At 45.8% G+C, this 26,615-nt stretch overlaps 1 protein-coding gene across 2 annotated transcripts; it reads right to left on the bottom strand.

The window, feature by feature from the left end:
* Positions 1-241: 241 nt before the first annotated feature.
* On the bottom strand, positions 242-26,491 carry RS1 (retinoschisin 1). Of its 2 annotated transcripts, XM_028122613.2 has the most exons (6): positions 26,374-26,491; positions 15,979-16,004; positions 14,750-14,855; positions 7,251-7,392; positions 4,814-5,009; positions 242-2,755 (listed from the first exon to the last, which is right to left on the bottom strand). In XM_028122613.2, exons 1-6 carry the CDS (start codon positions 26,423-26,425, stop codon positions 2,603-2,605), a joined length of 675 nt encoding a protein of 224 aa, XP_027978414.1. In that variant the 5' UTR covers positions 26,426-26,491; the 3' UTR covers positions 242-2,602. The 2 variants fall into 2 exon arrangements, with proteins under 2 accessions (XP_027978414.1, XP_027978415.1); XM_028122614.2 differs by lacking the exon at positions 15,979-16,004 and having other exon boundaries at positions 26,374-26,456.
* Positions 26,492-26,615: the final 124 nt, after the last annotated feature.

The following is a 26,615-nucleotide window of genomic DNA, read 5'->3' as shown; positions in this document are numbered from 1 at the left end:
GATACTAATTCATACACACCAGGATGGCTCTAATCAGAAAGACAGGTAATAACAAATGTGGAGAACCTGGAACTCTCATATATTGCTGGTGGGAACTCATAACGATGTGGCCACTTTGGAAAATTGACAGTTCCTCAAAAGGTTAAACATAGAGTTGCCATGTAACCCAACAGTTATACTCCAAGGTATATTCCCAAGATAAATAAAAACATCTCCAAACAAAAACTTGTACACAGTTGTTTATAGCAGCATTATTCATAATAGCCAAAAACATGGAAACAACCCAGATGTCCATCAACAGATGGGTAAATACAGTGTGATCTATGCATATAAATGGAATGATATTCAGCTGTAAAAAGGAATTAAGTACATGCTACAACATGAATGAACCTTGGAAAAACACTATGCTAAGCAAAAGAAGCCAGACAGAAAAGACCACAATTGTATGATTCCATTTATATGAAATGTCGAGAATATTCTCTCTTCCACAGAAAGAGAAAGTGGATCAGTGGTTGCCTGGGGCTAGGTGGGTGAGTTGGTTGGGGGGGGCAATGGCTAATGGGTGCAGGGTTTCTTTGTTAGGGTGATGAATTTTTCTAAAATTGTGATAATGGTCACTCTTGAGTATACTAAAAGTCATTCATTGTACACTTGAAATGGGTGAAATTTGTATGGTATATGACTATCTCATTAAACCTTTACAAAACAAAAATTTCCAACATGAACAATTACTTGGGGAACCATTATCACTGCCTCACACTGTTTCATTCTTTTCTTCTTTCCTCTTAACTGTACTCCCCTCCTGTGTCTGGTGCGCCTGTTGTAGAGGACCTGAGCTCTTATGCTACCGCCATTTTGTCTGACAATCCATGTTATGATAAAAGTTCATTCACTTTCTAGTAAGGGGCTCTGATCCAGCGTCTGCTCTAAATGGATTTATTCATGTTTTCCTAAGGCCAGAGAAGGATTTTTTTTTCCTCCACCTTAAATTTGATATGTTTGTATTTGAGAGAATACTGAGCAAGGAAAGCTTTTTTCCAGCTTCAAGTATACAGCATGGGGATTAGAAAGATGGTGGGTTGAATATAAAGCTGTTCTAAGCCCAAAACTCCAGGGAAGAGATTTGGGGCTTTTAGGAGGCTTCCCGCTCACAGAGAAGGTGAATGTGATGTCCACTATTGCGTGAGTGTGAGTCCATTCAGTTGGCTTGGCATTTGAAATAGAAAGTAACTTAAGAAAATGAGCCTCTAGTAGAGGTTCAGCGGCGTCAAGGCCAGGACAGTCTTGGATTCCCCAGTCTTGACAGAGGGCCCTCATCCTCTGGTTTCACCTCCTCTCAGGTCCTACTTTCATATACCTCTCCTTTCCATTCCCCATGTTGTCAGCCTCTCCCAGGCAAGGGCCTGAAAACTCAGGCCGAGCTATAAAGGATAGAGGAGACTTAGGCTGTTGTCCCTGAAAGGTCCCCGCTTAATGCACTCCCCAGGCCCATTCCTGGCCCGGTCCTTCCCAAGGCCGTTTCAGCCTCTGGAGCAGGCATGTTTGTGTGTTGCAAGGCAAGGGGGAGAGGTTAAACAGTTGGGTCACAAGAGACATAGCCACATTGCCCTTCTTAGGACATAGGGTCTGACCACTTCCTGCAAAGCATGCACTTAGCTAATGGGCCTCCTCTGTGTAGCCAGTGATAAGCTCCCGGGCCAACTGTTTTTAAAATGTTAAGCTTGTTGAAAAATGGTAGCCCTAGATAAGGGGAAATTCTGGGGTGCTTTGGTCATTTGGATTTCCTAAAGATAGAGAAACTTTGCTACTTAGATGTGTAGCCTGTCCCATGGATTCACCCAAGTAGCGACCACAGACAAAAAATTTGCTAGAATGGAACTGTATGTAGTGAGAGCTCTGGAACCACCCCCCCACCCCCACCCCAATCCTTGTGTGCTGGGGGTGAAAGCTCAGAGCAGAGGAGACCCTTTTACCTGGGGTGATTGGGTGTGTACACATCACAGGAGACCAGGACACAGGCTCCCAACCGTCGTACCCGTCTCGGCCGGCCAGTTACCCAAAACCTTGCCCTCTGCACACCTGGTACTCTGAAGTCCTAAAAGGCCATGATCCACTGAAAACTTGAAGGAGAAACTGCAAGCTTGCTCCCCATTTGCATTCAAATCAAAGTTTTATGAAACTATGTTCCTGTTTTCAGTGTGGTAAAGCAAAAGAGTTTTTAAATTATCAGGGCTCCTTTGTGTTCCCTGGGACCACACCTTTCACACTGTCAGACCAAAAACAAAACAAAAACAAAAACCAAGAGCAGCAAATTACCCCAGCTACTTAGGCTTTTGTATGAAAACTGGTTTTAGGGACATTTTCTTTGTTCTTATTTTCTTTGGCCTGCAGTGGGGAATAAGTTCATTTTTCTTTCTCTTTCTTTGAAATTGGAAACTATATTTTTTTAAAAAAGGAATTCTTTCTGCCCAGCTCTGCACTGAAAACAGCTTGTAAAATACAGCTGTGTTTGTCACCCTGTTCGAGTCAGGGTTCCCCTACAGGCTGCTCTGAGCCCTCCACCCTCCCCCCCACCACGGCAGGTGCTGAGCTGAGGGAGGCCTCAGGCACACTTGCTGACGCACTCCAGCAGCTCCATCCGGATGGCAATGCGGACGTGCCAGCCCAGCGGGATCAGCCGGATGAAGCGGGAAATGATGGGGGGCCGCAGGAGGTTCTGGACTGTGGAGGTTCGGTCTGAGTTTCCATAGAAGACCTAAAGAGAGAGGAAATCTTATCGCGATCACATCAGAGGATGGTAAAGGAAGAACAACTCTTATCTGAAGCTGGCCTCAACTTTGAAGTTTGAGAAATCTCAGCAACTGGTTAAGGCTCAGAGAATTGCCCGTGCCCCCAGCCCCGCCCGCCCAAATCTGAACTTGCATGTTAGTCAGCACCTGTGTGCTCTGGGCATCTCCGAGTCACTCTGTGGGGACATCTAGAACTGCACCATCCAGTATGGAAGCATTAGCCACATGTGGCTCTTTAAATTTAAGCGAATTAAAATCAGTTAACAGTTTCCTTCCTCAGTCACACTAGTTATGGTTCAAGTGCCCCATAGCTATGTGTAATTAGTGGCTTCCATATTGGACGGTGCAGATATTAACATTTCCATCATCACAGAATGTTCTATTGGATGGCACTGATAGAAAATGCCTCTCGATCCTTATCACCAAATTTGTGTTTTAATCCTTTGCCTTTTGACAAATTTTGAAAAGGACCACATCACACTTACAAAGAGGAATGTCCCTCTGTTCCAAAGGTATCCAAAGTGGGGCTTGAGTAAAGCTCAAGTATGCTGGCCCTGAAGTTGTGAGCCAAAGCTTAAGTATGTATCTCTACATCGATACAAATGGCAAATAGACTTGGAAAACTGCTTTTAGAAAAGAAAGAGACATAAAAACAAGATTCTGACAGGGGGATTGCAGTACCCAAAGTAGAGAGAAAAAGGGCTTGCTTCGTGTTTTGGGGGGATGCAACAGAGCATGATGCCATGGCTGTTTGGCTACATTTCCAAAGAAATCATTCTTTGTAGTCTTTCTAGAGTTGCAGTGACACTGGAGCATTTCATTTCTTTCCGGGACTATCTCCTAAAAAAAACCTGGCTGCTACATTGGCCTCATCCATCTACAAAACAAGAAGGACCTCAGATGCCATGATCTTGCCCCTCTTCCCAGTAGCAACAGCCCACATCCCCTTCTCTCAGCTTTTTGCCCTTGAGCCTATTCAAGTCGGGACAGCTGCAGAGGGAGGATGGGACAGGCCCCTCCAGACTGCACAAGGGCCTGAGTAGAGTGCCTTTTTGCAAAAAACTGTCAAGGCCTTCAGAAATGCAGACGGGACTTGAAAAAGAATTCTCATTTATTTTTGAAAAGCCGACTAACAAGAGCAAAAATGAAATAAAATGTGTAAGTATCAAGATGGTTTTTCTTATTGTACTCAATCAAACTCCTTGAAATCTCAACCCATGAATGTCTTGCTGTACAACTTGTCATCAGAGAGTACAAAGCCTTCTGATTTCCAGTCACACGTGTCTGCTTAATCTGATTAAATGTCCAAATTAGCCTCAGAAGTCCTTACTCTCGGGCAAAAGGATAGTTAACATTTCCGAACAGCTAGTGAGTTTTTAATTCATTGCAAATATATTATATATATATATATAAAATAATGATTATATATATATATACTTAATTACAAGCCTACTGTGTTCAGTCTATGGTGAACAAGACTTGGGGCTTGGCCTTTAGAGGTTAGTAGGATATATATTTGTGCAAAGGCTTAAGTTCCTCTGTGTTTGCACTGCTGGAGTCATTTTAATCATTTACATAGCTCAGTGGTTAACTTGCTGGATTGTCCAAATCTTCCTAGAAGACAGTCTTAGTAGTAAGGAGAGGCCATATCTACATAAATGGACAAGGGTCTAGCCACATCAATAATAGGTCAAGTCAGACCCATGCAGCAAAGTGTTCGATGGCCCAGTGAGTTTGAAATAGTCCAAATGGCCAGTTTTGATTATTCAAGTAACTATAAACTGATAAGAGAATTCAGACAAAGATTTCTTCTGTACACAACAGTGGTGCTCATTCACAAACTGCTAGGCACCCAAGATTCAGCAAGCAAAGACACCTGCCTTGTCGTCTGACAGTAGACCATGTTGTGGGGAAGATCACAGATGACTTCCCTTGCCGTGGAGTCAGTGGTCTGACAGGGTGGAAGTAGGAAGGAAGGCCCAGAGAGTGTGAGCTGAAGGTAGTTTGGAGTAAGCCAGACTTACCCGGTTGTTTCCTGTCTGGTCCTTATAGTAAATCCAGTTCAGGTTCTCATCCGTCCTGTATTGCACGCTGTACTTGGTCATCCACTCATCGATGTCACAGCGCCCCTGGGTGAGGATCCCTGAAATCACCTTGACCTCCTTCAGATCTATCTGTAGCCACTGGCTGCTGTCCTGGTACTTGGAGAGCCAGGCACACCTGCCAGGGACACAGCAAATCACCAGGAGCCTTTCCCCATGAGCACCTCCAAAGAGCTGAGCGGCACTGCCCTTTGAGGGGTTACCGGAGCCTGAAGAACCTCTGCAATGCTCGGGCAGTCTGAGCTGCGATCTGTTAAGCACCGAGAGGCCTGTCTCCAAGAAGTATCCAGCCTGTCACACTTGTATCATTCTCTTTCTCCCTGCATCTCCACTGCGCAAAGAACAATGGCCGGACTCAACTGATTGGTCAAAGTGCCTCTGCGTGTAGCTGAAATCACCTTTGAGGTGTGGTTGAATAGGTCTTTCTTCAAAACACGAAAATGCATGGTTATTACACCCGCCAGTCCCCTTCTGTTTTCATTAGTCTCTCCTGATGTCTCTTTCTCCATGAGTCTTACCCTAATTTCATTCCCTTTTTACATATCTGCATCTCCTTCAGGTGCTGTCATTCGTGGCTTTCAGAGAGTATCTCCCATGTGCAGAACGCTGAGCCAAGAGGCTCTGGAAGAGCTTTTGACAATTGTAAAGCAAACGAACCATTGAAGGAACGGATTTGTTTTTTAGCTATATCCCTCCTGAATTGTGGAAACCTATAATTTCCCCTTTGACGCTTTTATTTTTTGCATATTAATTAGCTTCTTGGGACTCAGTCCTTGGCTGCCTTCTCTTCTAACTCCAGACTTGCTCCTTGGTGGCTCTTGAATTTTTAACTTCCGTCCCAGACCTTTTCTCAATTCCAAAATCTGAGAATCAGTTGCTGTCTAGACAATGTCTAGATGGCTTACAGCATCCCAAATGAAACCTGTCCAAGAGTGAACTCCTTATTATCTCCACCCCAACCGCTCCTTCCAGTATCCATCTCTTGGAATGCTACCTCCATCCTCCTGGGTGTTCATGCCAGTGATCTGAGAGAGATCCTTGGCCCCCTTCCTCTCTGTCACCTCAAATATCCAATCCATCTATTGAATCCATCTCAAATTTTTTCAAATTCATTTACTTTTCTCCATTTCACTGGCACTGCTCTAGCCCATATCAACCTCAGTTCTTGCCTGGATGATTGCTACTTTAGCTCTCTTCACTGGTCTCCCTGGGTTGCCTCCCCCTCCCCCCGCAACTAAACAGTTCTCCCCCACAGGAACCAGATTTTTCCTAAAACACAAGTCAGACTGTAATACTCCCCAACTTCAAATCTTTCTCCGGTAGAGTCTGCTAATTGTCTCCCAATGTCCTCTTCCCATTTTCCTTTAGTAATAGAACACCACCAAGTTTGATCTGGGCAAATGGTCACCCAGCAGAGTTCATATTTCCCAGTCTCCCTTGCAGCTAGGTGGGACATTCTGACCAAATTCTGATTAATGGGCTGTGGGCAAAGTAGCCAATATGATTATGCTTGTATCCTTAAAAGTGTGTGCACCCTGCTCTTCTTTTCTCCCCACTGACTAGAATGTAGATGTGATAGTGGAAGCGAGGGCAGCCATTTTGCACCCCAAGATGGAAGCTTCATGTGAAGAATGACAGAACAAGGTAGAAAGAGTCTGGAACCCTGATACCATTAGCCATCATACCAACCCTACCCTGCCTAATGAAACTTCTAGATGACCAAGAAATAAACCTCTATGTTATTTAAGTCCCCATACTTTGGGGCTCTTTTGTTACAGCAGCACAAACTTGTATTCTAACTAATGCACATTCAAGGAACTCTCATTATGCCTAAGACAAGGACCATAATCCTTAACATGACTTCATGATCTGACTTCTGCCTGCCTCTCTAGCCTTATCTCCCTTGTGTCCTAACTGTGCTGACCTTCTTTACCATCCCCATGTGTGCCCTTCAGGGAGCCTCCCAACAAAGGGCCTTTGCACCTGCTGTATTCTGTGCCTCCCCGACCCCCTCACCTGGCCAACTGCAAGTCTCAGGTTAAATATCTTTTCCTTAGAAAGTCTTCCCTGGTACTTCAAATGAATGAGGTCTTTCTTCTTTGTCTCCTGCACAGCATTTAACACACTTAATGATCAGTTGTGTGATTATGTGCTCAGAGTCCCTCTGGCCCTCCAAACTGTGTGCTTCTTGAAGGCTGGGACCTCATCCACCTTGTCCACAGTCCTCAGCATGTGGAAGGCACTCAATGAATATTTGTTGAATAAATAAGTAAATGCATTCTGCCATTTGTTTATTACAGAGACGTGCATTTTTCAAATCACATGAAAAAAAATTACCTGAGTCATCTGCCCTGCTTACCCAAAGCCTTGACTGTTGAGCCGGGCCTTGTTAGCTGTCCATGAGGAATACCAGCCCACATACTGCTCCAGGTTGGAGCAGGTGATCTGGTCTGGTGTAACTTCTCCCGACTCAAACCCCAGGGGCTTATGATATGGGCATTCTGGAAAAGAAAAGGCAACATACATTAAAACACTCGTATCACATTGCAATACTCAACAAACACGACATGACTAAAATGACAAATCAAACCATCTCATTTGTGCTTTGGAAGGTGGAGAATGTTTTGCTTGGCAGCACAGTTCACGATGGATCTTCAACCTACTCACTGCTCTTATGAGAAGAGAGTGAAGATGAAGTAAAAGGATTTCCATAGAGACTCACAACATTCATAAAAGCAGACAAAAGGGGCTCTATGGCAACCTGAGTTGGGGGGGCTGAGAAATACTTCACCTCCTCCACAAACTTAGACATTTAAAAAAACCAAGAGGTTCACAGAGAAATATCATACTTAAATGCCATACTCTTTATTTTCCGCATGAACACAGTTTTAGCCATCCTGCATGATGACATCAGGGTCCCTACTTGTCCCCGGGCAGCATAGGATGCTAATGATAGAAACAAAACAATGGTGAGAGGCAAGAAAGGCAATTATACATTGAGACCGATTTCTCACTTGTAAATTGCAGTTTTCTCACTAGTCTAATGGAAGAAAAAGGGGGGGGGGTGTGAAATGTGCCTGACTATTGAATGAGGTACAGTTGAAAGGAGGTTTTTTTTTCCAAATAAGAATAGCCAAATTTAGTTCTTAGATGTTAACTGTTTGCTGCTTGTCATGTATTTCTTCTCGCATTTAGTGTTGGGTTACCTGGTCAAAAACTTTTGCCCAGCATCCATTCTCCCCTTCTTTTTGACGAAAGAGCCCTAATTTTGTTGGGCAGCAATGTAACCAGCTAAAAAAAAAACCCATCTTTCCCAGTCTGTCTTGTGGTTAGAAGTGACCACATGATACAATTTGTGACCAGTAAGATATAAGATGATGTCTGCTGGGGATTTCTGATCAGTTTTTGCTCACCCTTTCTTTCTTCCTGTTGCCTAGGAGGAAAACCTGACAGCTAGCACAGAGGTAGCCATCTTGCACAATGAGGGTAAGGCCAAAAGAACGGCAGAGACCTCAGCCCTGATATCCTTACTACATGAGTCAAGACAAAAGTAATTTCATAAGCCACTACTTGGGGGGGTCTTTTCTAATCAAACGCAGGTTCTAGTTCAACTTCTATAGAAAACAAATGATAAACTTATGCAAAGACATTCTTCCAGTTTTCTGATTGTGAACAATAAGCGTCAAGTAAGTTATTTTTTTTTTCCATGTGTAAATTTGAGTTCAGATCGAAGAGCTGAACGTATTTACTGGGGCATCATCGCCTCCCAACAGTAAGATGAGTGCTGAGGTCTCTCTGGAGGATAATTTTCAGAAGTCAGTAAGACAGAATGAAGCATGTGAAAGCTTGAATGCGATCCATCCTGAGACCAGAATGCCCTCACAGTAGTCATGCCCTGTCCTCAGAGAGCTGAAGACAGAAAGACAGCTTCAGGCCTCTGACCAGGGAGGCTTCACCACCTTTTTGCCCAGTGTACCAAAGGGAAGTGTCCAACCCCCACCAGTAGCTGCAGCTCAGTGGGGCTGGAGGTGAGGGGACTGTATTGGTAGTTTATCTAGTACCCAAGGCTTCAGGAACCTATTAAAAGAATGGGAATTCCTGGGAGCGAGGACAGGAGTGCTTTATGGGCTGCTCGATCAGGCGTTGTGCGGTCAAATCATCAGGAGGGCTTGCTAAGGATGCAGTTTCCAGTATTCCACCCCTGGAGCAGCCTTATTTTTAACGAGCACACTTTCAAAGCGCACTTTGGAAACCTTGACCTGTCAGGGAAGGCCCTTGTTGGTTGGCAGATTCAGTGCTACTGCCCGTGGCCTTGGGGCCTCCTCCCCCTTCTCAATTCCCCTCTGACCTGGAAGACAAGCCCGTGCCCCCAAAAGGAGGGACAAGGTCGCAGCGCCCGAAAGCTGGGTTTCAGTTGGGCCCAAGGTTGTCACTTAAATTCTAACTGTGGATGTCTTTAAGGCCCCTCTATCCTGAACCTCCCCTTTCCTGCTCCGGGGCCGCCAGCTTGGAGGGCAGGAGCAGAGGGGAAGGAAAAGCCTTCAGCCCGTTCCTGATTGCTTTATTCTTGGCATTTTGCTCTTTCTCTGTTTTCCCCTCACAACTCTTGCCATTTCTTTCCAATTAGCCCATCTAATAGTTAAGAGTGGGCTGGGAACCTGTGGAGACCTAGCCAGCGGCAATGGCCTCGGAGGCCGGTGAGATCTAGACGGGCCCTGCCCACACTCTCCAGGAAAGTGATGATCTTGCCATCCCCATGGCCTCAGGTGCCATCTGGGAGCCAATGCCGGACTCTCAGGCCCCAAGCCTTAGCTAACCATCGTCCATTTTCCAGGTGAATGGTTCCATCTGGGTGACCCAAAAACCCCTCACACCCACACATCCAAAACCGAGCCCTTCAGCATCCAAGCCCCAAGCCTCCCCCTGTCTGGTGCTCCTGTCTCAGGCATTGGTGCCTCTAGCTACCCAGCTGTCCACCCAGAAAGCCGGCAGTGTGGCCCAGGGCACAAAGCAGAGACTGTCTGACAGGTCTCTGCCTGGGCATCACCTGGGGAGTTACAGAAGTGCTAACGTTCAGGTCACCCCGCAGAGATGCTGATGTCATTGGTCTGGGGTAGGACCTGGCTAGGGGTAAAGCTGCAAGGGATTATAATGAGCAACCAAGGCCAAGAATGCCTGCTGAGAGTCAATGTGAGCTGGGATTGGATCCCACTCTCTGTGTGAGCTCAGGCAAGCTGCTTAACCTCTCTGGATCTCAATTTCCTTATCTGTGAAATGGGCACAACAGTATCTGCCTCCATAATGTCCCTGGGATTACATGAAATAATGTTTGTAGAGTCTGTAGTGCCTGGCCAAGAGCAACAGATTATATTGGTGTAATAGAAAAAAAGACATATATATATATATATATAGGGTGAAGTAGGTGTAATAGGGTGTAATAGGGTGAAGTTGTGGGAATATACTGATGTCTTCTTGAGTTTTTCATGTTTGTCTTTCCGGTGAAGACTCACCCGGGGAAGGAATGTAACTTCCCTCTACCCCACTCTGTCCTGCCCCCATCATCTCCTGTACATCTCCCTGAGAAGGAGTCCAGCTTCATGTTTCTAAAGGTTTGGGCTCTTCTTGCGCCAGGAAGAATAAGCCCCACGCTCGTGTTTGTGTGTTCGTATGTCCGTGTGTGTGTGATTCAGGAGAGGAAAAAGCTGTTGACAGCATAGCATCTCTCAGATTTATGAATTTGGAAGGTCTAGGCCTCAACAGAGATTAGCTGATGGTGCTAGAGGAGGTGACTGGAGATTCTGGACTTTGGCCTTTGTGGGGATAAGGGGTTGCTCACGGTGGGGCCTGAGCTCAGCGGGGACATGCTTCCTCTGAGAGGGCTGAACCACGGATGGGGTCAGGGAGACCCCCTCAGGAAACCCGGGAAGGTCCCCGGGACTGAGCTGAGCTTGATTCAGGGGGAGAAGAGCCACCACCAAGGTGTCCACCTTCAAGTGGGGTTGGGGGCCAGGCAGAGAGTCTGCCACCTAGCCTGAGCCTAAGCCCTGCCCCCAGGCAGCCTTGCAAGCCCATGGGGGCTTCATGTAGTCCAAGGAGAGAGGAAGGATCTGTCTTTAGACTCCTCACAAGCCATGACAAAGGAGGCCTAAAGCTGGAGTTATTTAAACTTGGAAAAATAGGAAATGTGACATTTCCCATGCTCTGCGCGCTGTGGAGTAAACTGCAGTCAAGTTATGTTATTTTTGCTGACTCCTCCTTTCCCCTCTTTCTCCTCTCCTCCTCCTTCCGCGGTCCTGGCTGAGCTCCGTTTTGGTCCTCATGCAGGCCTGGAGGCCTTCCAATGAGGCTGCTCCCTCTGCCTGGGACACTCCTGTCCCCTCTCCTCCTCTTTCAGCTGGCCAACCCTACTCATGCTGAAGACCTCAGCCCGCTTCCCCTTCCTGCCCTGAGCTGGGTAAGGGACCCCAGCTGCTGCCTCCCCAGGCACCCTGTTCCTGTTACTTATTCCCTGTCCTTGTGATAATTTAATTGCCAGCTCCCTGGTCTGTCTGGCTCACCATTCTAGCCTCTGAGCTGAGCAGAACACCTGCATATGCTAGGCCCTCGATAGTTATTGATTGGATGCTGAATGAAGGGATCAACAAAGATTATCACCCATCTTGGGCGGCCGCTAGGAATAAGCAGAGAAAACAGCAGAAACAGGAAGCAGAAACCTCAGGGAGGAGACAGAGGTTGCCCAGTCCAGAGAACACCCACCGCCCTGAGCAAAAAGAAACTGTCACTTGAGCATAAACTAGGATTAAGCGACACGAATAACGTTGCTGGAGGAATTAAGGGGCTCGCCATCACACTTACACGGCATATGGCCTTCGCACGTTTTCTGCCCGATGGAAGTTAGTGTAGCTACAAAGCCTGTTTTTACCCTCATCTTAAGGAGAAAAAGAATGTTTCTACATTCATTTTAAGGAAAAACCTACGTCTTCTGTGGCACAAGTGGCTCTTCTGAGCGAGCGATGCTTTGCTCATTCCATGGATGAAGGCGTATTCATAATGTGCTGCTAATCCAGACTACACTTAACATACTAGTTTTCTCATTCAGTAGCTGATTTCTTGGCTGGTAGGCCTGAAGGCCAGAGAGGCTTCTAAAGAACGTTAACCTAGAGAAGCACAAGGAGAGCTGAGGGACGTTCTTGACAAGAGAGAGGTGAATATTAATATGCATGTGTATGAGACTTGAACCTATATGGCCATGTAGTAGAATGCAGAATAATGTTTATAGAATAGAGTAGAAACTCGAAAATAATATAGGAATATAAGATCTAGAATAAAAGGAAAACAGTAATGAATCATTGGATTTCTTATATTTTGATATTTCCTTACACCGTTTCCCCCTCGGAGTGCCAAGGTAATCTTAGCTCGACTGCGGAAGACAGACCCTTTAGTGATTTTAGTAATTTTCATAACGTTAAGCTGAAGTCAGTCACCTTCTTCTTCACGGGTGGGGACACTGGACAATAACAGTCAGTATGCCCCTGGGAGCGCCTCCTGGCAGCTCCGAGTGACCCTCCCTTCTGTCCTTCTGTACTTTCTAGGCTCTTCTTCCCTCCTAAGGCGGGTTCTGGTGGAAGCACGGAATCTCAGGGTCCGGAGAAATCAAGCAACATTCTTCACATTCCGCTGAGGATCTGAGGCACTGATGGGCAAGTGACTTCTGGAACATTGTGGCTAGTCCTACTGCCCTGAATCATCTCTTTCGTGGAAAAACCCATTAACACCAACGAACCAACTCTTTCACACTTAGGTTGCATTTTTTCCTTCCTGGAAATATCTGTGCTATTAAAAGATAAAACAAAAGCAAAAACCAACCAAAAAAAAAAAATGCTGGGGAGAGGGGAACGCTTAAGCTAAAAAGAATTTCTGATTTCAGAACTTCAAGTTCCTGGCAGGTGTGTGGGGAGAGAGCTTGAGGGACCCCGGTCGACTTCACATTCCTCAAACACACAGCCCTCCTCCGCCTCACAGTCGATTGGGTCAATGAAGCCCATCTGCAGAAATAATCTATTTTTAAGTTGCTTGCAGACAGAACTTCGAGTGGAATTCCAGTCGGTCTTCAGGTCTCTGGTGAAGAGAACATTTATTCCCACGGCATGGGAAACTCCTCCGGGCTGGAGTTAATGCCTTCGTTTTCATCTTCCCGTCAGTGCCCGGCATATAATAGGCACATGATGACAAAGGGTGGAATTGAATTTTAAATGGATTATTAAGGAAGGTGCTTCCATATTGGCTGGGCAGGTCATACCAGTATAGAGTGGTTGCCGGAACTCCTGCCAGGGCACACAGTGGGTGGGACGTCTGGTAGAAGCCCACCAAACTCAACAGCACTTAGTGGGACCCCACTGCGGCTTGCCAACAGACTTAGCTCACAGACCACTCCTACCCCTTTAGTAAACAGGAAAACGGAGCCAGTAAAGGCCATTGTAGACTCCCCTGCCTCCCCGGCAATTTGCTATTTTAATGCAAATTTAATGAAATAATGAAGAGAAGCTCACACATGCACACACATACTGTCTCTAGCGGAGCTATTATTAGGCGATTATGTAAAGTGAATGACTTGGCACGGCACCATCATAACCCTGGAGAGGGGTGACAAAGACAGTTTCAAGCAAAAGAGGCTCTGAGCCATGGAAAGGAGTGAGCGCTGCAAGTATCTGCTGGGCCCCCAAGCCTCTGAAAGTCCGAATGTGAGCTCTCAGGAGGCCGGAATAAAAGGAGCCAACCTTTATTAAGCTACAGTTCGCTGGGTACAACACAAGATGCTTTTCATGCCTCCTCCCACTGGTTCCTCATAACAACTCCTTAGAGCAAGGGTCAGCAAACTGTGGCCCTTGGGTCAAATGTGGCTCACCACCTGTTTTTGTAAATAAAGTTTTATTGGCACACAGCCATGCTCTATGGCCGTGTGTCACGTCTATGGCTGCTCTCGCCTTACAGTGGCAGAATTGAGGAGCTGAGCCCCTTTGACCTGCAAAGTCATAAATATTTAGCATCTGGTCCTTTACAGACAAAGTTTGCTGGCACGAACCTTACAGGAAGACATTCAGACTAGCCAGGAATGTCTATGTTATCCTGCAGAGCAAATTGTCTTGGAAATTTCAGAGGCTTAACACAACAAGCGTTTTTCGCTCAGGTGACTTGTCCATTATAGGTTGGCAGGGGTTTCTGCTCCATTTAATCTCCTGGGACCCACACTGAAGGAGAAACCACTTTCTCAAGCAGGGAAGGGAGAGCCAGAGAGTTGAGTACCAGCCCTTAAATGCTCATTTTGGAAGAGACACTTCTCACTTTGGCTGGAACTGCTCATACAGTGCCACCTGACTACAAGGGGACTGGGATGTGGGGAAGCACACGGTTGTTTGGTGAGCAATAAACCCTCAGGCGCAGTACAATTACCTCCATTTGACAGAAAAAGACCAAAGTGGGAGTCCCAGAGTTAAGAAATGAGGCAGCCAGGGTTCCACCTCTGGTCTTTCTGGCTCAAAAGCCTGTGCTCTTCTCAAAATGCCCCGCCTCCTACCTTTGATTTATTTTCATAAATCCCTTGAGTCTGTTTCATTGAAAAGAGGTTTCGGCTCACCGTCTCACATAGGCCAAGGAGAGATGCAAGAAGCTGTTTCGAAACGACATCAGTGTGGTATGTTGGAACAGTGCTCGTTGTGTGATTTGAAGCTCAGAGGCCAACTGTGTGTTCGGGGGCGGGGAGGGGGTATGTTAATTCAGCCAGGTTGAGGGGAAGAGGAGAAACGGTGTTCCTAAGGACACCCCAAGGATCTGGTGCCCTTAAGGAGAGGGGACACTCACCTGGTATGCAGTCTAAGGAGGTGGCACCAGCAGACCAGAGGGCATTGGCACCTCCTTGGCAATCACATTTGCAGGCTTTCTCGTACCAGGGGTCCTCACCCTCATCCTGCGGGAAGCCAGAGGGGCAGGAGGGTCAGTCACAGTCAAAGGCAACTCTGGCCAGAGCCCCTGGGAAAAGTTTGTGTTCAAAAACCTTGCTCATGGGCGCCTGGGTGTTTCAGTCGGTTGAGCGTCTGCCTTCAGCTCAGGTCATGATCCCGGAGTCCTGGGATCCAGTCCCACATGGGACTCCCTGCTCTGCGGGGAGTCTGCTTCTCCCTCTCCCTCTGCCCCTCCTCCCTGCTTGTGCTCTCTCTCTCTCTTTCTGTCAAATAAATAAATAAAATCTTAAAAAACAAAAAACAGGGGCGCCTGGGTGGCTCAGTCATTAAGCGTCTGCCTTCGGCTCAGGTCATAGTCCCGGGGTCCTGGGATCGAGCCCCAGATCGGGCTCCCTGCTCTGTGGAAAGCCTGCTTCTCCCTCCCCCACTCTCCCTGCTTGTGTTCTCTCTCTCTCTCTCTCTCTCTCTCTGTCAAATAAATAAATAAAAATCTTTAAAAAACAAAAAAACAAAAACCCTGGATTATTATTTCAGCCTTAACACACACACTTGCCACTCATCTTTGAGTTCAGATTAATAAATGCCCACCACTTGGGTGAACAGACACATCCAGGCAGGGAGCACTGTTCGCCCCATTGTAGTTATCTTCAGGGGCTGGGGCAGCCCCAGTCCAAGGTCAGGCTCCTCACTTCCCCTGGAAGTCCCTTTTAGGGATCCAGTTATAAAAGGTAATGGAGGGGCACCTGGGTGGCTCAGTCGGTTAAGTGTCTGCTTTTGGCTCAGGTCCTGGGATGGAGCCCCGAGTTGGGCTCCCTGCTCAGTGGGGAGCTTGCTTCTCTTTCTCCCTCTGCCTGCCTTTCTGCCTACTTATGCTCTGGCGCTCTCTGTCAAATAAATAAAATTAAAAAAAAAAAGGTAATGGATTCAAGATTACACCACCTGTATTAAGACCTGGTTTACTTACATTCTCTCATTAAAACACTAGTCTTGAACTTGCCCAGAGAAAATGTGCCATTGCCGCCACCAGAATAACATATCTTTAAAAAATACCTTTTTTTAAAGTGATAATCGTACACATTATTTTGAGCTAGGAAAATCTTCAAAAATAGCTTTCTTACTGTAACATACCTCAGTAGACGATAATCCCAGTGTGGCTAAGCAAAAGGACAAGAGAGGGAAAAAAATCAAGTTAAAAAAAGAAAGAGAAATTCAACAAAATTATTCATTCCATGGAAAAGTGAAATAAAAATAGTCACATAAAAGTTAACAAAACCCCTTCTGGAAGAAGTCAAACTAAGTAAATATCTGCCAGGAATAACATCCACAGATGCTGAGAAACTAGGGACAGTAAAATTATACAGACAAGGATAATAATTATTTTAAATTGAACTCTCCCCCCCAAAGTGTGGCTCCAACTCACGACCCCAAGAAGAGTCACATGCTCTATTTACTGAGCCAGCCAGATGTTCGTATTATTTTTGTTCTTTATAGAATTTTGGAAAATACATTAATGTACAAAGAGGGAAAAAAATGCACCTATATTTCTTATCACCAAAGGCAACACTGTTAACATTTTCATATAAATCTTTCCTGTCTTTTTTGCTATGTGTATTTTTTAAAAGGTATGTGAGAACCTACTACCTAAACAATGCTTACAATTTACATTTACATTGTTGCATTTGACATTAACAGTGCTAGCTTTTCCCTTTACTTATTAACCCTTCATCATCATCATCATCATCATCATCATCCCTAGTGTCTGCCAAATGTGCTATTCAGAAGCTGATTCCTAGCCCTCTCCTCCTACCCCCAGTGACACTTTTAGGTTATTTAGGATTACCACATTGTTTAGAAAATCTTTTTAAGGTTTGTTTATGATGTACAGGAAATATCAAACCACAAAGTACAAAGTACAAATACTGTATAATTAATGTGGGAAAACTAAGTGTGCAAAATTTAACATAAAACTAACATCTGAGGGGCGTCTGGGTGGCTCGGTCGCTAAGCATCTGCCTTTGGCTCAGGTCATGATCCCAGGGTCCAGGGATCGAGCCCCGCATCAGGCTCCCTGCTTCTCCCTCTCCCACTCCCCCTGCTTGTGTTCCCTCTCTTGGGTTTTCTCTCTCTGTCAAATAAATAAAATAAAATCTTTAAAAAAAAAACAAAACTAACATCTGAACTATCTATAAAGATACTTCTATAAAGAAGTATGAATAAAGAGAATGCACAATTTATTTTTTAAACACTTTTTATTTAAATTCAATTAATTAATGTATAACATATTATTGGTTTCAGAGGTAGAGGTCAGTGATTCATCAGTCTTTTTTTCTTTTTAAGATTTTATTTATTCATTTGACAGAGAGAGACACAGTGAGAGAGGGAACACAAGCTGGGGGAGAGGGAGAGGGAGAAGCAGGCTTCCCGCTGAGCAGGGAGCCCGATGCGGGGCTCGATCCCAGGACCCTGGGATCATGACCTGAGCTGAAGGCAGACGCTTAACGACTGAGCCACCCAGGCGCCTCTCATCAGTCTTAATAATACCCAGTGCTCATTACATCACATGCCCTCCCCAGTGTCCATCACCCGGTTACCTCAATCCTCCACTCCACTCCCCTCCCCTCCAGCAACCCTCAGTTTGTTTCCTATGATTAAGAATCTCTTATAATTTGTTTCCCTCTCTGGTTTTGTCTTATTTGTTCCTCTCTTCTCCTATGATCCCCTGTTTTGGTTTCTTAAATTCCACATATCAGTGAGATCATATGATAATTGTCTTTCTCTGATTGACTTATTTCACTCAGCATAACACCCTCCAGTTCCATCCACGTCGTTGCAAATGGCAAGATCTCATTCCTTTTGATGGCTGCACGCTATTCCATTGTATATATATACCACATCTTCTTTATCCATTCGTCTGTCGATGGACATCTGGGCTCTTTCCATAGTTTGGCTGTTGGAGACATTGCTGCTATAAACATTGGGGTGCAGGTGCCCCTTCGGATCCCTACATTTGTATCTTTGAGGTAAATCCCCAGTAGTGCAATTGCTGGGTCATAGGGTAGCTCTATTTTCAACTTTTTGAGGAAACTCCATACTGTTTTCCAGAGATGAATGCACAATTTAACAGGAAAAGAGTTTGAATACATTAGCATACGTTGTTTAAGCTCTGCTGCCCAATGCATAACCACTAGTCCCATGAGGCTATTTGTGTTTTAATTATTTAAAATTAATAAAATTAAACATTCAGAATGCCTGGGTGGCTCAGTCAGTTAAACGTCTGCCTTTAGCTCAGGTCATGATCCCAGGGTCCTGGAATCGAGTCCCAAGTTGGGCTCCCTGCTCAGCTCGGAGCCTGCTTCTCCCCCTGCCTCTGCCTCTCCCCCAACTTGTGCTCTTTTTCTCTCTCACACACAAATAAATAAATAAAAGTCTTTTAAAAAATGGGCAAAAGTTTTTAAAAATTTAAATTAAATTAAACATTCAATTCCTCAGTCACACCAGCTACATTTCAAGTGCTTCCTGGCCACATGTGGCTAGTGGCTGATGTACTGCACAGGTACAGAACATTTTCATCATAGCAGAAGGTTCCATTAGACAGTCCTTGCTAGTTTAAAGCACCAGAGCTCCATTTCCCATTTTCAACCAAACGGAAACCTTCATTTCTTTTCCAATTATAAAAGCAACACATACCTATTATAAAAATCTTGAACAAAACTTGAGAGTAGGCAATAGGAAATAAAAGTCCCTCCTTAACCATTTTTCCTATCTAAAAGTTGAATATGATGGCCACGAAAAAAGCCTTTCAGGTTGTTTTAGAGAGTGAAGGAATGGTCTCATCTTTTGTGTCACAATTATAAAAGCTATCTTTTTCAAATTGTGCCTTCATTTAAATACTACATATTTATCTATTCTGCAAACCACTTTTTAATGTCCAATGTGAGCCTGGCACCGCATCAGGACCTGGGCTTTCTGAAATGGAAGCCTCCCTCTTTGCCCGCAAGGGGCTGGAGGACCCAGGAGAAGACAGGCCCCCGGATGATGCACGTGGTGAGTATTAGGCCAGGTTATGCATAGGCTGCTGTGGGAGTCCAGGGGAGCATATCTTTTAGTCAGAGCACTTCTGGGCTACCCCTCACCTGTAGTCACCAAACTTCTGTCTCCCCTGGGCCCTTGTTCATGGGTTATCCATTCCAGAGATTCCCTGGTCTACCTGTTAAGGGCAGAATTGATCCTCTTAGGTCTCGACGAAGGTTGGGAGTGCCATCTTGGAGGCCAAGTCCTATGCTGGCAAAAGAAGTTACTAACTTCTTATTTTCACATCCAATGGACTCTTCCCAACACTGACCTTTTGTCTTCATGCTCCAACACGCTCTCAGTGCCTCCCATCTTCCTTTAGCTTCCATCCCACTGTTCACCTGGTTCTCCCATCACTCTGAGTATCCTCTTAGGCTCCTTTGATAGCTCTGCTTCTTCTACCCACCTCATAAAGCTTCCTAAGCCCAAAATTCCAACTCTTGCTTGGAGTGGTTTACCAGGTATCTCCCCATAGATGTCTCTTACTATCCAAAATTGGGCCCAACCAAGTCCTGACACAGTCATGGAGCAACCCGAACTCTCATATGTTGCTGGTGGGGATGTAAGTCAGTCTAACTTCTCTGAAAATCTATTTGGCAGCTTACACTAAGGTGGAACATATATGTGCCCTATGAACCAGGAATTCTACTCCTAAGTAGCTACCCACCAGAAATGCATACATATGTTCTCCAACTGACAAAAACATGTGCTAGATTACCCTCAGCAGCAGTATTTGTATTAACCCCAAACTGGAAACACTCCTATGCCCGTCAAGAGTAGAATGGGTAGGGGCACCTGGGTGGCTCAGTTGGTTAAGTGTCAGACTCTTGATTTTGGCTCAGGTAGTGATCTCTGTGTCGTGAGACTGAGCCCCATATCGGGCTCTGTGCTGGGCGTGGAGCCTGCTTAAGATTCTCTCTCTCCCTCTCTCTCTCCCTCTGCCTCTGCCCCTTCCACATGTTCCCTTTCTCTCTCTCCCTCTCTAAAAAAAAAAAAAAAAAAGTAGAATGGGTACAGGTGGCAAATTCCCACTAGCGGAACACTAAACTGCAATGAAAATGGATGACCTGCAACTCCATGCCACAATATGGCCGCATCTCACAAACAATGCTGAGTGGAAAGTTAGATGCTAGAGTGGACACACCATATGAATCCATTTGAAATGTACAGAAGCAGGCAAAAGTAATCTATGCCATTAGACACCAGGGTCCTGGTCACATTTGGAGCAGGGAGCGGCCAGGGAGGCTATCTTGGGGGCTGGTGATATTCTGTTACTTGGTTGGAGTGCTGGTTATGTGGGTGTGTTCAGTAGTGAAAATTCTCTGAGCTATATACACTTACCTGCACTTTCCTGTATGTATGTTATACTTAAAAACTAGTATGTATGTTATACTTCAATAGAAAGTTTTTTAAAAACAGAACTCATTGCATCCTTCCTCAAATTGTTCTTCTCCTTTATTTCTTATCTTACTGAATGGCTTCACCATCCACTTAGCACCCCATCTAGAGACTTGGGGCTTGTCTTAGTCACCTTTTTTCCCTAAACCCCCATATCCAGTGTCAAGCAGGGGCCTTTTTCCTCTCCACGCACCCCCCCCCGTCCCTTCCTGTGTTAGGCCCCCACTCTTCCTGCTCCCATACTCTCCCTGCCATAGGGAGACCTTGCCTCATCCACCTTTCAGGCTGCCGATGGAATGGAATGCACACTTGATTGTGTCACTTTCTTGCTGCAAAACCTTTGCTGGGTCCTCATTGCAAGGCTGCAGGTTCCATCTCTCATTTATTAGTTATATGGCCACGTCTCTCCACTTCCTCATCCCTAAAATGGGTATGATAATATTGCGTCTTTCAAGGGGCCGCCATGATCTATCTCCTGCCTGCTTCCCCAAATGTATCTTTTGCACACTCGGCTAGCTGCAATTCATCGGGTGTGCCAGGCTGTTTCATGACTCCAGGCATGTCTCTATGGTTTCATGGCTTTAAAGGCTCTCATCTTCCAACTTTTCTGCCTGCCCTTCCCTGTTCAGAGGACTTCTTCTTCTGCCCCCCCGCCCCTGTGTACGACTCACCACTTGCTCTGGCTTGTGTCCTGCCTCTCTCTTGTGCACAGGTTTATCTAAGCACCTGTACACTTAGAGAAATTGATATAAAAGATGCCTGATAATGACTGGTCCCAAAGCATTTATTCTTTAAGTAATTATTCATTGAGTATCTATTATATTCCAGGCCCAGGTTTAGGTGCTGGGGATACAGCAGTTAACAAAATAGGAGAAGGGAGGCACCTGGGTGACTCAGTCGATTAAGCGTCTGCCTTCGGCTCGGGGCATGATCCCAGGGTCCTGGGATCAAGCCCCATGTCGGGTTCTCTGCTCAGCGGGAGACTGCTTCTCCCTCTCCCCACTCCCCCTGTTTGTACTCTCTCTCTCTCTCTCTGTGTCAAATAAATAAATAAAATCTTAAAAAACAAAAATAAAAACAAAACAAAATAGGATGTACATCATAGGGTGTATATAGTCTAGGCTGTGGGTGGTGAGGGCTAATGAATGAATGAATAAAATATCCTGCAGTGAGAAGGTGATATTGGAGCAAAGACCTGAAAGAGGAGAGAGACCTGTGAGCAAAGCACTCTGTGCAGAGGGAATAGCAAGTGTAAAAAGGCCCTGAGGTGGGTGGCTCCTGGGTGGGTACTTGGTGTACTCTAGACAGAGCAAGGAGACTCTGGGGCTGGAGCTGGTGAGTAAAAGAGTTTTAGGAGATGAAGGGGTAAAGTGTGGGGGGGTAATGGGAGGCAATCCGTGCCAGGCCTGTGGACACATGAGGACTTTGGCATTTAGCGGGAGTACGTCCTTGCAGGGGTTCGAGGAGAAGAGGGCCAAGACAAATCGGGGCTTATAAGGCTCCCTCTGGCTGCTGGGTGTAGACTGGATTGCCTGTGCCAAGCTGGAAGCAGAGAGCCTAGTGGGGAGACACAGTCATTGGGTCGGGAGCTGATGGTGGCTTGGCCCAGCTGGTGGCAGTGGAGGGGAGGAGAATGGCTGGATTCTGACCGGCTGTGGAAGGTAGCCAACAGTTACTTGCTGACAGGTGGCAGGGGTGTGAGAGAGAGGTTCAGGGCCTGAGGGACTTGGAGGAGAGGGCTGCCATTTCCTGGGGGAGGGGAAGGTTCCAGGAGGAACAGGGACTATGGGGGATGGAGTGAAGATATTCCCTTGGAGAGGCCTGTGGGACACGCAAGTGTTGAGGTGGAGTGGGCTCCTGGCTGGCAGCTCCTGGAGCTCGGGGGAAAGCCCAGCCTGGGTGGGCGCTGCCCTGCACTCCTGGCAGGGGGTGTGCACGTGAGCCCGGCGCCTCTGTCCCGCAGCTGCCCCCCAGGAACCGCAAAGTAGAGGCGTGCACGAGTGGCATCGACTTGATTTGGGGGTTGGTAATCCAGGAGGCGCTTGGGTCCACCCCATCTTCGAGGGAAGCTGGGCATGGCTGAAATGCAGAAAGGCCCTGTCAGTTGGGCAAACGTCAATCGTGCCAAGACCCTCTCGGGAGGGGGGGGGCGGTCAGAGGGGAGGTGTGTGGGTCACTGACAGTGTGGCCTTAATAACCAAATCAATTTGGCTCAGAGCCTGCGCCTATCGCTGAGGAGGGTTTTTGCAGCTGCAACTGAGCAAACCCAGAGATCCAGCGAGACCCCTGATTGCTGTGGCCTTTGGGGCCTTTTCCTTTCCCCAGGGTCACAGGTGGGCCCTGGGGGTGCTGCGTTCTGCAGAAACAAAGCAGAAGGCCAAAAGGAAAGGGCAGTGGGGCGTGTGTGTGTGTGTGTGTGTGTGTGTGTGTGTGTATGTGTGTGCGCACGCGGTTCTGCCACTGTGTGCCCAAGGGGAAGGCCTGCTTTCAGAGCCACTTCCCGTGTTCAGTCAGATGTTGGGCAGACTTCTGATGTTTTCTCCTTCCCAGGCTCCCCTCCCCAGAAAGCGTTCGTCTACAGGCAGCCTGGGGATCTGAGGCACCAGATCCTTATGGAAATGAGCAGAGAGAGAAGGAACAACAAGCATTTTTCAGGAAAAGCTGTCACCAAGGGAGCAGCAACATGGCTGGAGAGTCCCCGAAATGATTTCCTCACCAAAAAGCTGGTGAGCAAAAGCAAAAGTGTGCTTGACTACAACATCTTATAATACCAGAAAATAACGTCGCTGGAATGAGTGACAGAAAACAGGTCAGCCTTGAAAGGAAAAAGAGGAAAAGATTTTGATTATGTGGTTGCATATTTTTCTCCCTCCTGGGATTGTGTTTGAGATTTCTCCCCATGCTACGGGTTTCCGCCCGAGCGTCTGAGATGTCTCCCACTCACCGATCTTAGATTAATGCAACATGGGCTCGTTCTGCCTTCTGCCCTTTTGCCCAAAGGGCCGCTCCGTGGGGAAACCCTTGTTATCACAGCAATAAAATTCAAGGCTTGTTGTCTCTCAAAATGTACCTTGCAAGCTCAAGAGGAAAAGTGGGCATTAGACACACATAGGAAAGACTCTTTGAGTCTTTTTGATGGATGTCACTAAGTCCAGAGCTTTCCTTCCCATGGAAACAGATGAAGCTGAGGAGAAAAGCATAAAATTATGAATGGCAAAAGCTGTCAGTAACTAGCTTCTCATCTACTTGAGAACCAAGAGTAAGACACAGGAAGAAAGCAGCAGGCTGCAATAATGTCCCTCTCGAAGAAGAAGAAAGAAGGAAATTGTCCTGGTGTGAAAATGTTGCTATTTGTGGCTACAGGCATATTCCTGGGTAAATCTGTTATCTGTACATGCTTCAACACAGATGAATCGCAAAAACATATGCTGAGTGAAAGATAAAAGACCATATGTTCTATGATTCCACTTAAATGTAATGTCTGGAACAGACACATCTACAGAGACAGGAAGTGGATCGGCGTTTGCCAGGGGCTGGGGGGAGGGGGAAAAGGGCTTAATGTCTACCGGTTTCTTTGGGGAAGGGGGCGTGACGAAAATGTTCTAAAATTGGATTGTGTGCGCCACAAATCTATAAATATACTAAAAACCATCAAATCGCACGCTTTAAATGGGGGAATTTAATGCTATGTAAATTACATCTCAATAAGCTGCTTAAAAAAACAACTCTGCTGTCACCTGCAAAGGAGACACACCTGTAAGATGAGGCTTGCTTTTTAAAAATATATATATATATTATATATATATAAACATGACCAAGTAATGGACCTCTTTATTTTAATAAGGTGGATTTTTAAAAAATCATCATTTGCGTTGAACCCAAGATGTACAATGTAAGATAAATAGAAGCCTGCCTCCGTTATCGGATGTAGGTAGTGCTTTACGATGACAGTGTCTCCGTTCCCAAATGAACCCTCATCCAACGCATAGGTGGTGGAGTCAATCCATTTATCTTAGTTCACTGTAATAAGGAGCTACTGCCACTGTGAAACAGAAACAGTGAAGAGTACATTAGACAAAGAACCTTTGTCTTCCGGTTCCCAGTTGTGCAATAGAAAACATTTTCCCCCTGTGCTTTGGCCTTGATTCTCTCTCTGGATGGGAAGCTGATGAAGTGCAACAACTGCATCCTGTATTCCTGTATTTTTTTCTCTGCCTCTTGAGCATCCCTCTAGCTCAGGGTAGAGCACACATAGGTCGCCAAGCCACACTGACCATAAAATGGTCCCTGGACCACCCCGTGGACCACATTCCAGTCCACCCAGCCAGATGGTATTTTCTGCTCTTCATGGAAATTTCTGGAGCCCCTCAGCCATGCACACAGATTGGTAAGAGATAGAACAGGAAAGAATGCTGTGCTCCGGGCCTCCTGACAGCGTGTCTTTTATTACAGATATCTCCTGAATGGGCAGGTCTAATTTAAAAAGGGGTTGGTAAACTTTTATAGGGCTTTTTCCTCTTTGGGGGGTCACAGAGCACGGGTGTTAGACTCAGCACTGTGAAAGTAATAACGATCTACCCTGCGTGTCAAATTCTTACACAGTGTTTGGCCCATAGCAGCAATTCAGGGGTGGGTTTTTAACGAACTGACAAAAGAATGAGTGGATGGCTGGCTGGCTGGATGAATCTCAATGCCGATCACACAGAAGAGAAATCGGAGGGTGAGGCCTATGGATATCAGGGAACCGGAAGTCTGGGAATCTAAGCCTTGAAAGGTTCTGTTTAGATTTTCTTGCTGAGGAAAGGGCAAGGAGTAAAGGAAAAACAACAAAACACCCGGAGCACCTTCAAGTATTGAGAGTTACCGAGATAAGTCGCTGACTCTTCATTGCAAAGCGGGGGGAAAAAAAAAAAACCCAGACAATTGGTCTCAATGATCCCTACTTAAGAAATGTATTTGGGTTTGCAAAATGACCTTGAGATTATATTCATACAGATCTTTCCAAATACTGAGAATGGTGACGAAATACCAAAAGGCATGCGACTGGGGGGATGATGGAAGCACATACTCTACCAATAATGTCTAATGGGAGGGCAGAGAGGAGCGTGATTTAAACCAGGAATTTTGACTCCACTTGTGTGAGTTGCATCCCGTCTGTCCACCAGGTCATTTGCAGAGTGGAGAGGCCTCCTCCTTCCCGCCCTTCTTATTTATTTCCTGGGACACGCATAAATACACGATCACCTCGAACAAGACATTCAACCAATTTCTAATGTTCAGAATGAATCTAGAAAGGAATTCTGAGCTAACAGGTCCTTGGGAGTTGAGAGAGGCATGAAGGACTATTATTTCAAAGGTTGAGAGAGAATTTAAAAGTTGAATTGGATGATGTCTTAGAGATTTGCTTTTAATTTCTCCTTGTTTAAGCATATTACTCCGGCCAGGGCCATATTTAGAAATTTAAAAACGATTGAGTGTATAGAGTCTTTGGAGCTTCCTGACTCTCCGTTGGATTATGCTTTCTATTAGAGTTCAGCGGTAGTCGGCATGTGATGTTAATCCATATTTAAACTAGAGTGACCTCACGTCCGGATTTGCCCGGGACAGTCCTGGTTTACACCTGTTGTACCAGCAGAATTATTAATAGCATTCTTTTCCGCTCTCAGCAGTGTCCTAGTTTGGAATATTAAATTCTACGGGCACTCTAACTTTGACTCCTAAAAATTTTCAGGGCTACACCACACTTTCTTGTTAATTGTTTGCAATTTATAGTTATTTTCTACAATTTCTGAGGCCCTTCCTTCTTCCTGTCCCATTTCAAGCATCCTTGGAACTTTAGAAGGCTCCTCAGAGAACCAGAAAGCCAGCGGTGAAACTGAGAACCACATCCACATAAAGACAACTGTTGTTCATTAACAATGCATCTTGATCAATTAACATGCCTTGGAAGTTAATGATATTTTAGTTATTCAGGTTGCATTTCTATTAATCAGCAAAATTACTAATTCAATTGTACTATTATTTGGTAAATGCTAATGGTTGCACCGCACATACCTTCATAGCCAAAGAGCAGTAAAAACAAGAAGCCTTCTATCTTGCGTGGCATGCTCCGCTTGTCCCTGGCTGCAGCTCTGCCTTATCCAAGTGCAGAGCTTCCTGAGAAGCAGGGGCTTAACTTGAGCACTGGCCTCATTAAGCATCTTATTCCATTTAGTTCTTAGGGCTTTGGCTGAGCCCTAGGAAGTTAACCCACATCCTGCCTCGACAAGCAAGTCTCAGAGAGGAGTCTAATGTCA

The sequence above is a fragment of the Eumetopias jubatus genome, unplaced genomic scaffold (assembly GCF_037043125.1).
Source record: "Eumetopias jubatus isolate StellerSeaLion01/CBP00866 unplaced genomic scaffold, mEumJub1_p1.0 scaffold_11, whole genome shotgun sequence".
Classification (NCBI taxonomy): domain Eukaryota; kingdom Metazoa; phylum Chordata; class Mammalia; order Carnivora; family Otariidae; genus Eumetopias; species Eumetopias jubatus.
Note: the sequence above shows the minus strand (reverse complement) of the source record. Positions and strands in the feature narration are given on the sequence as shown.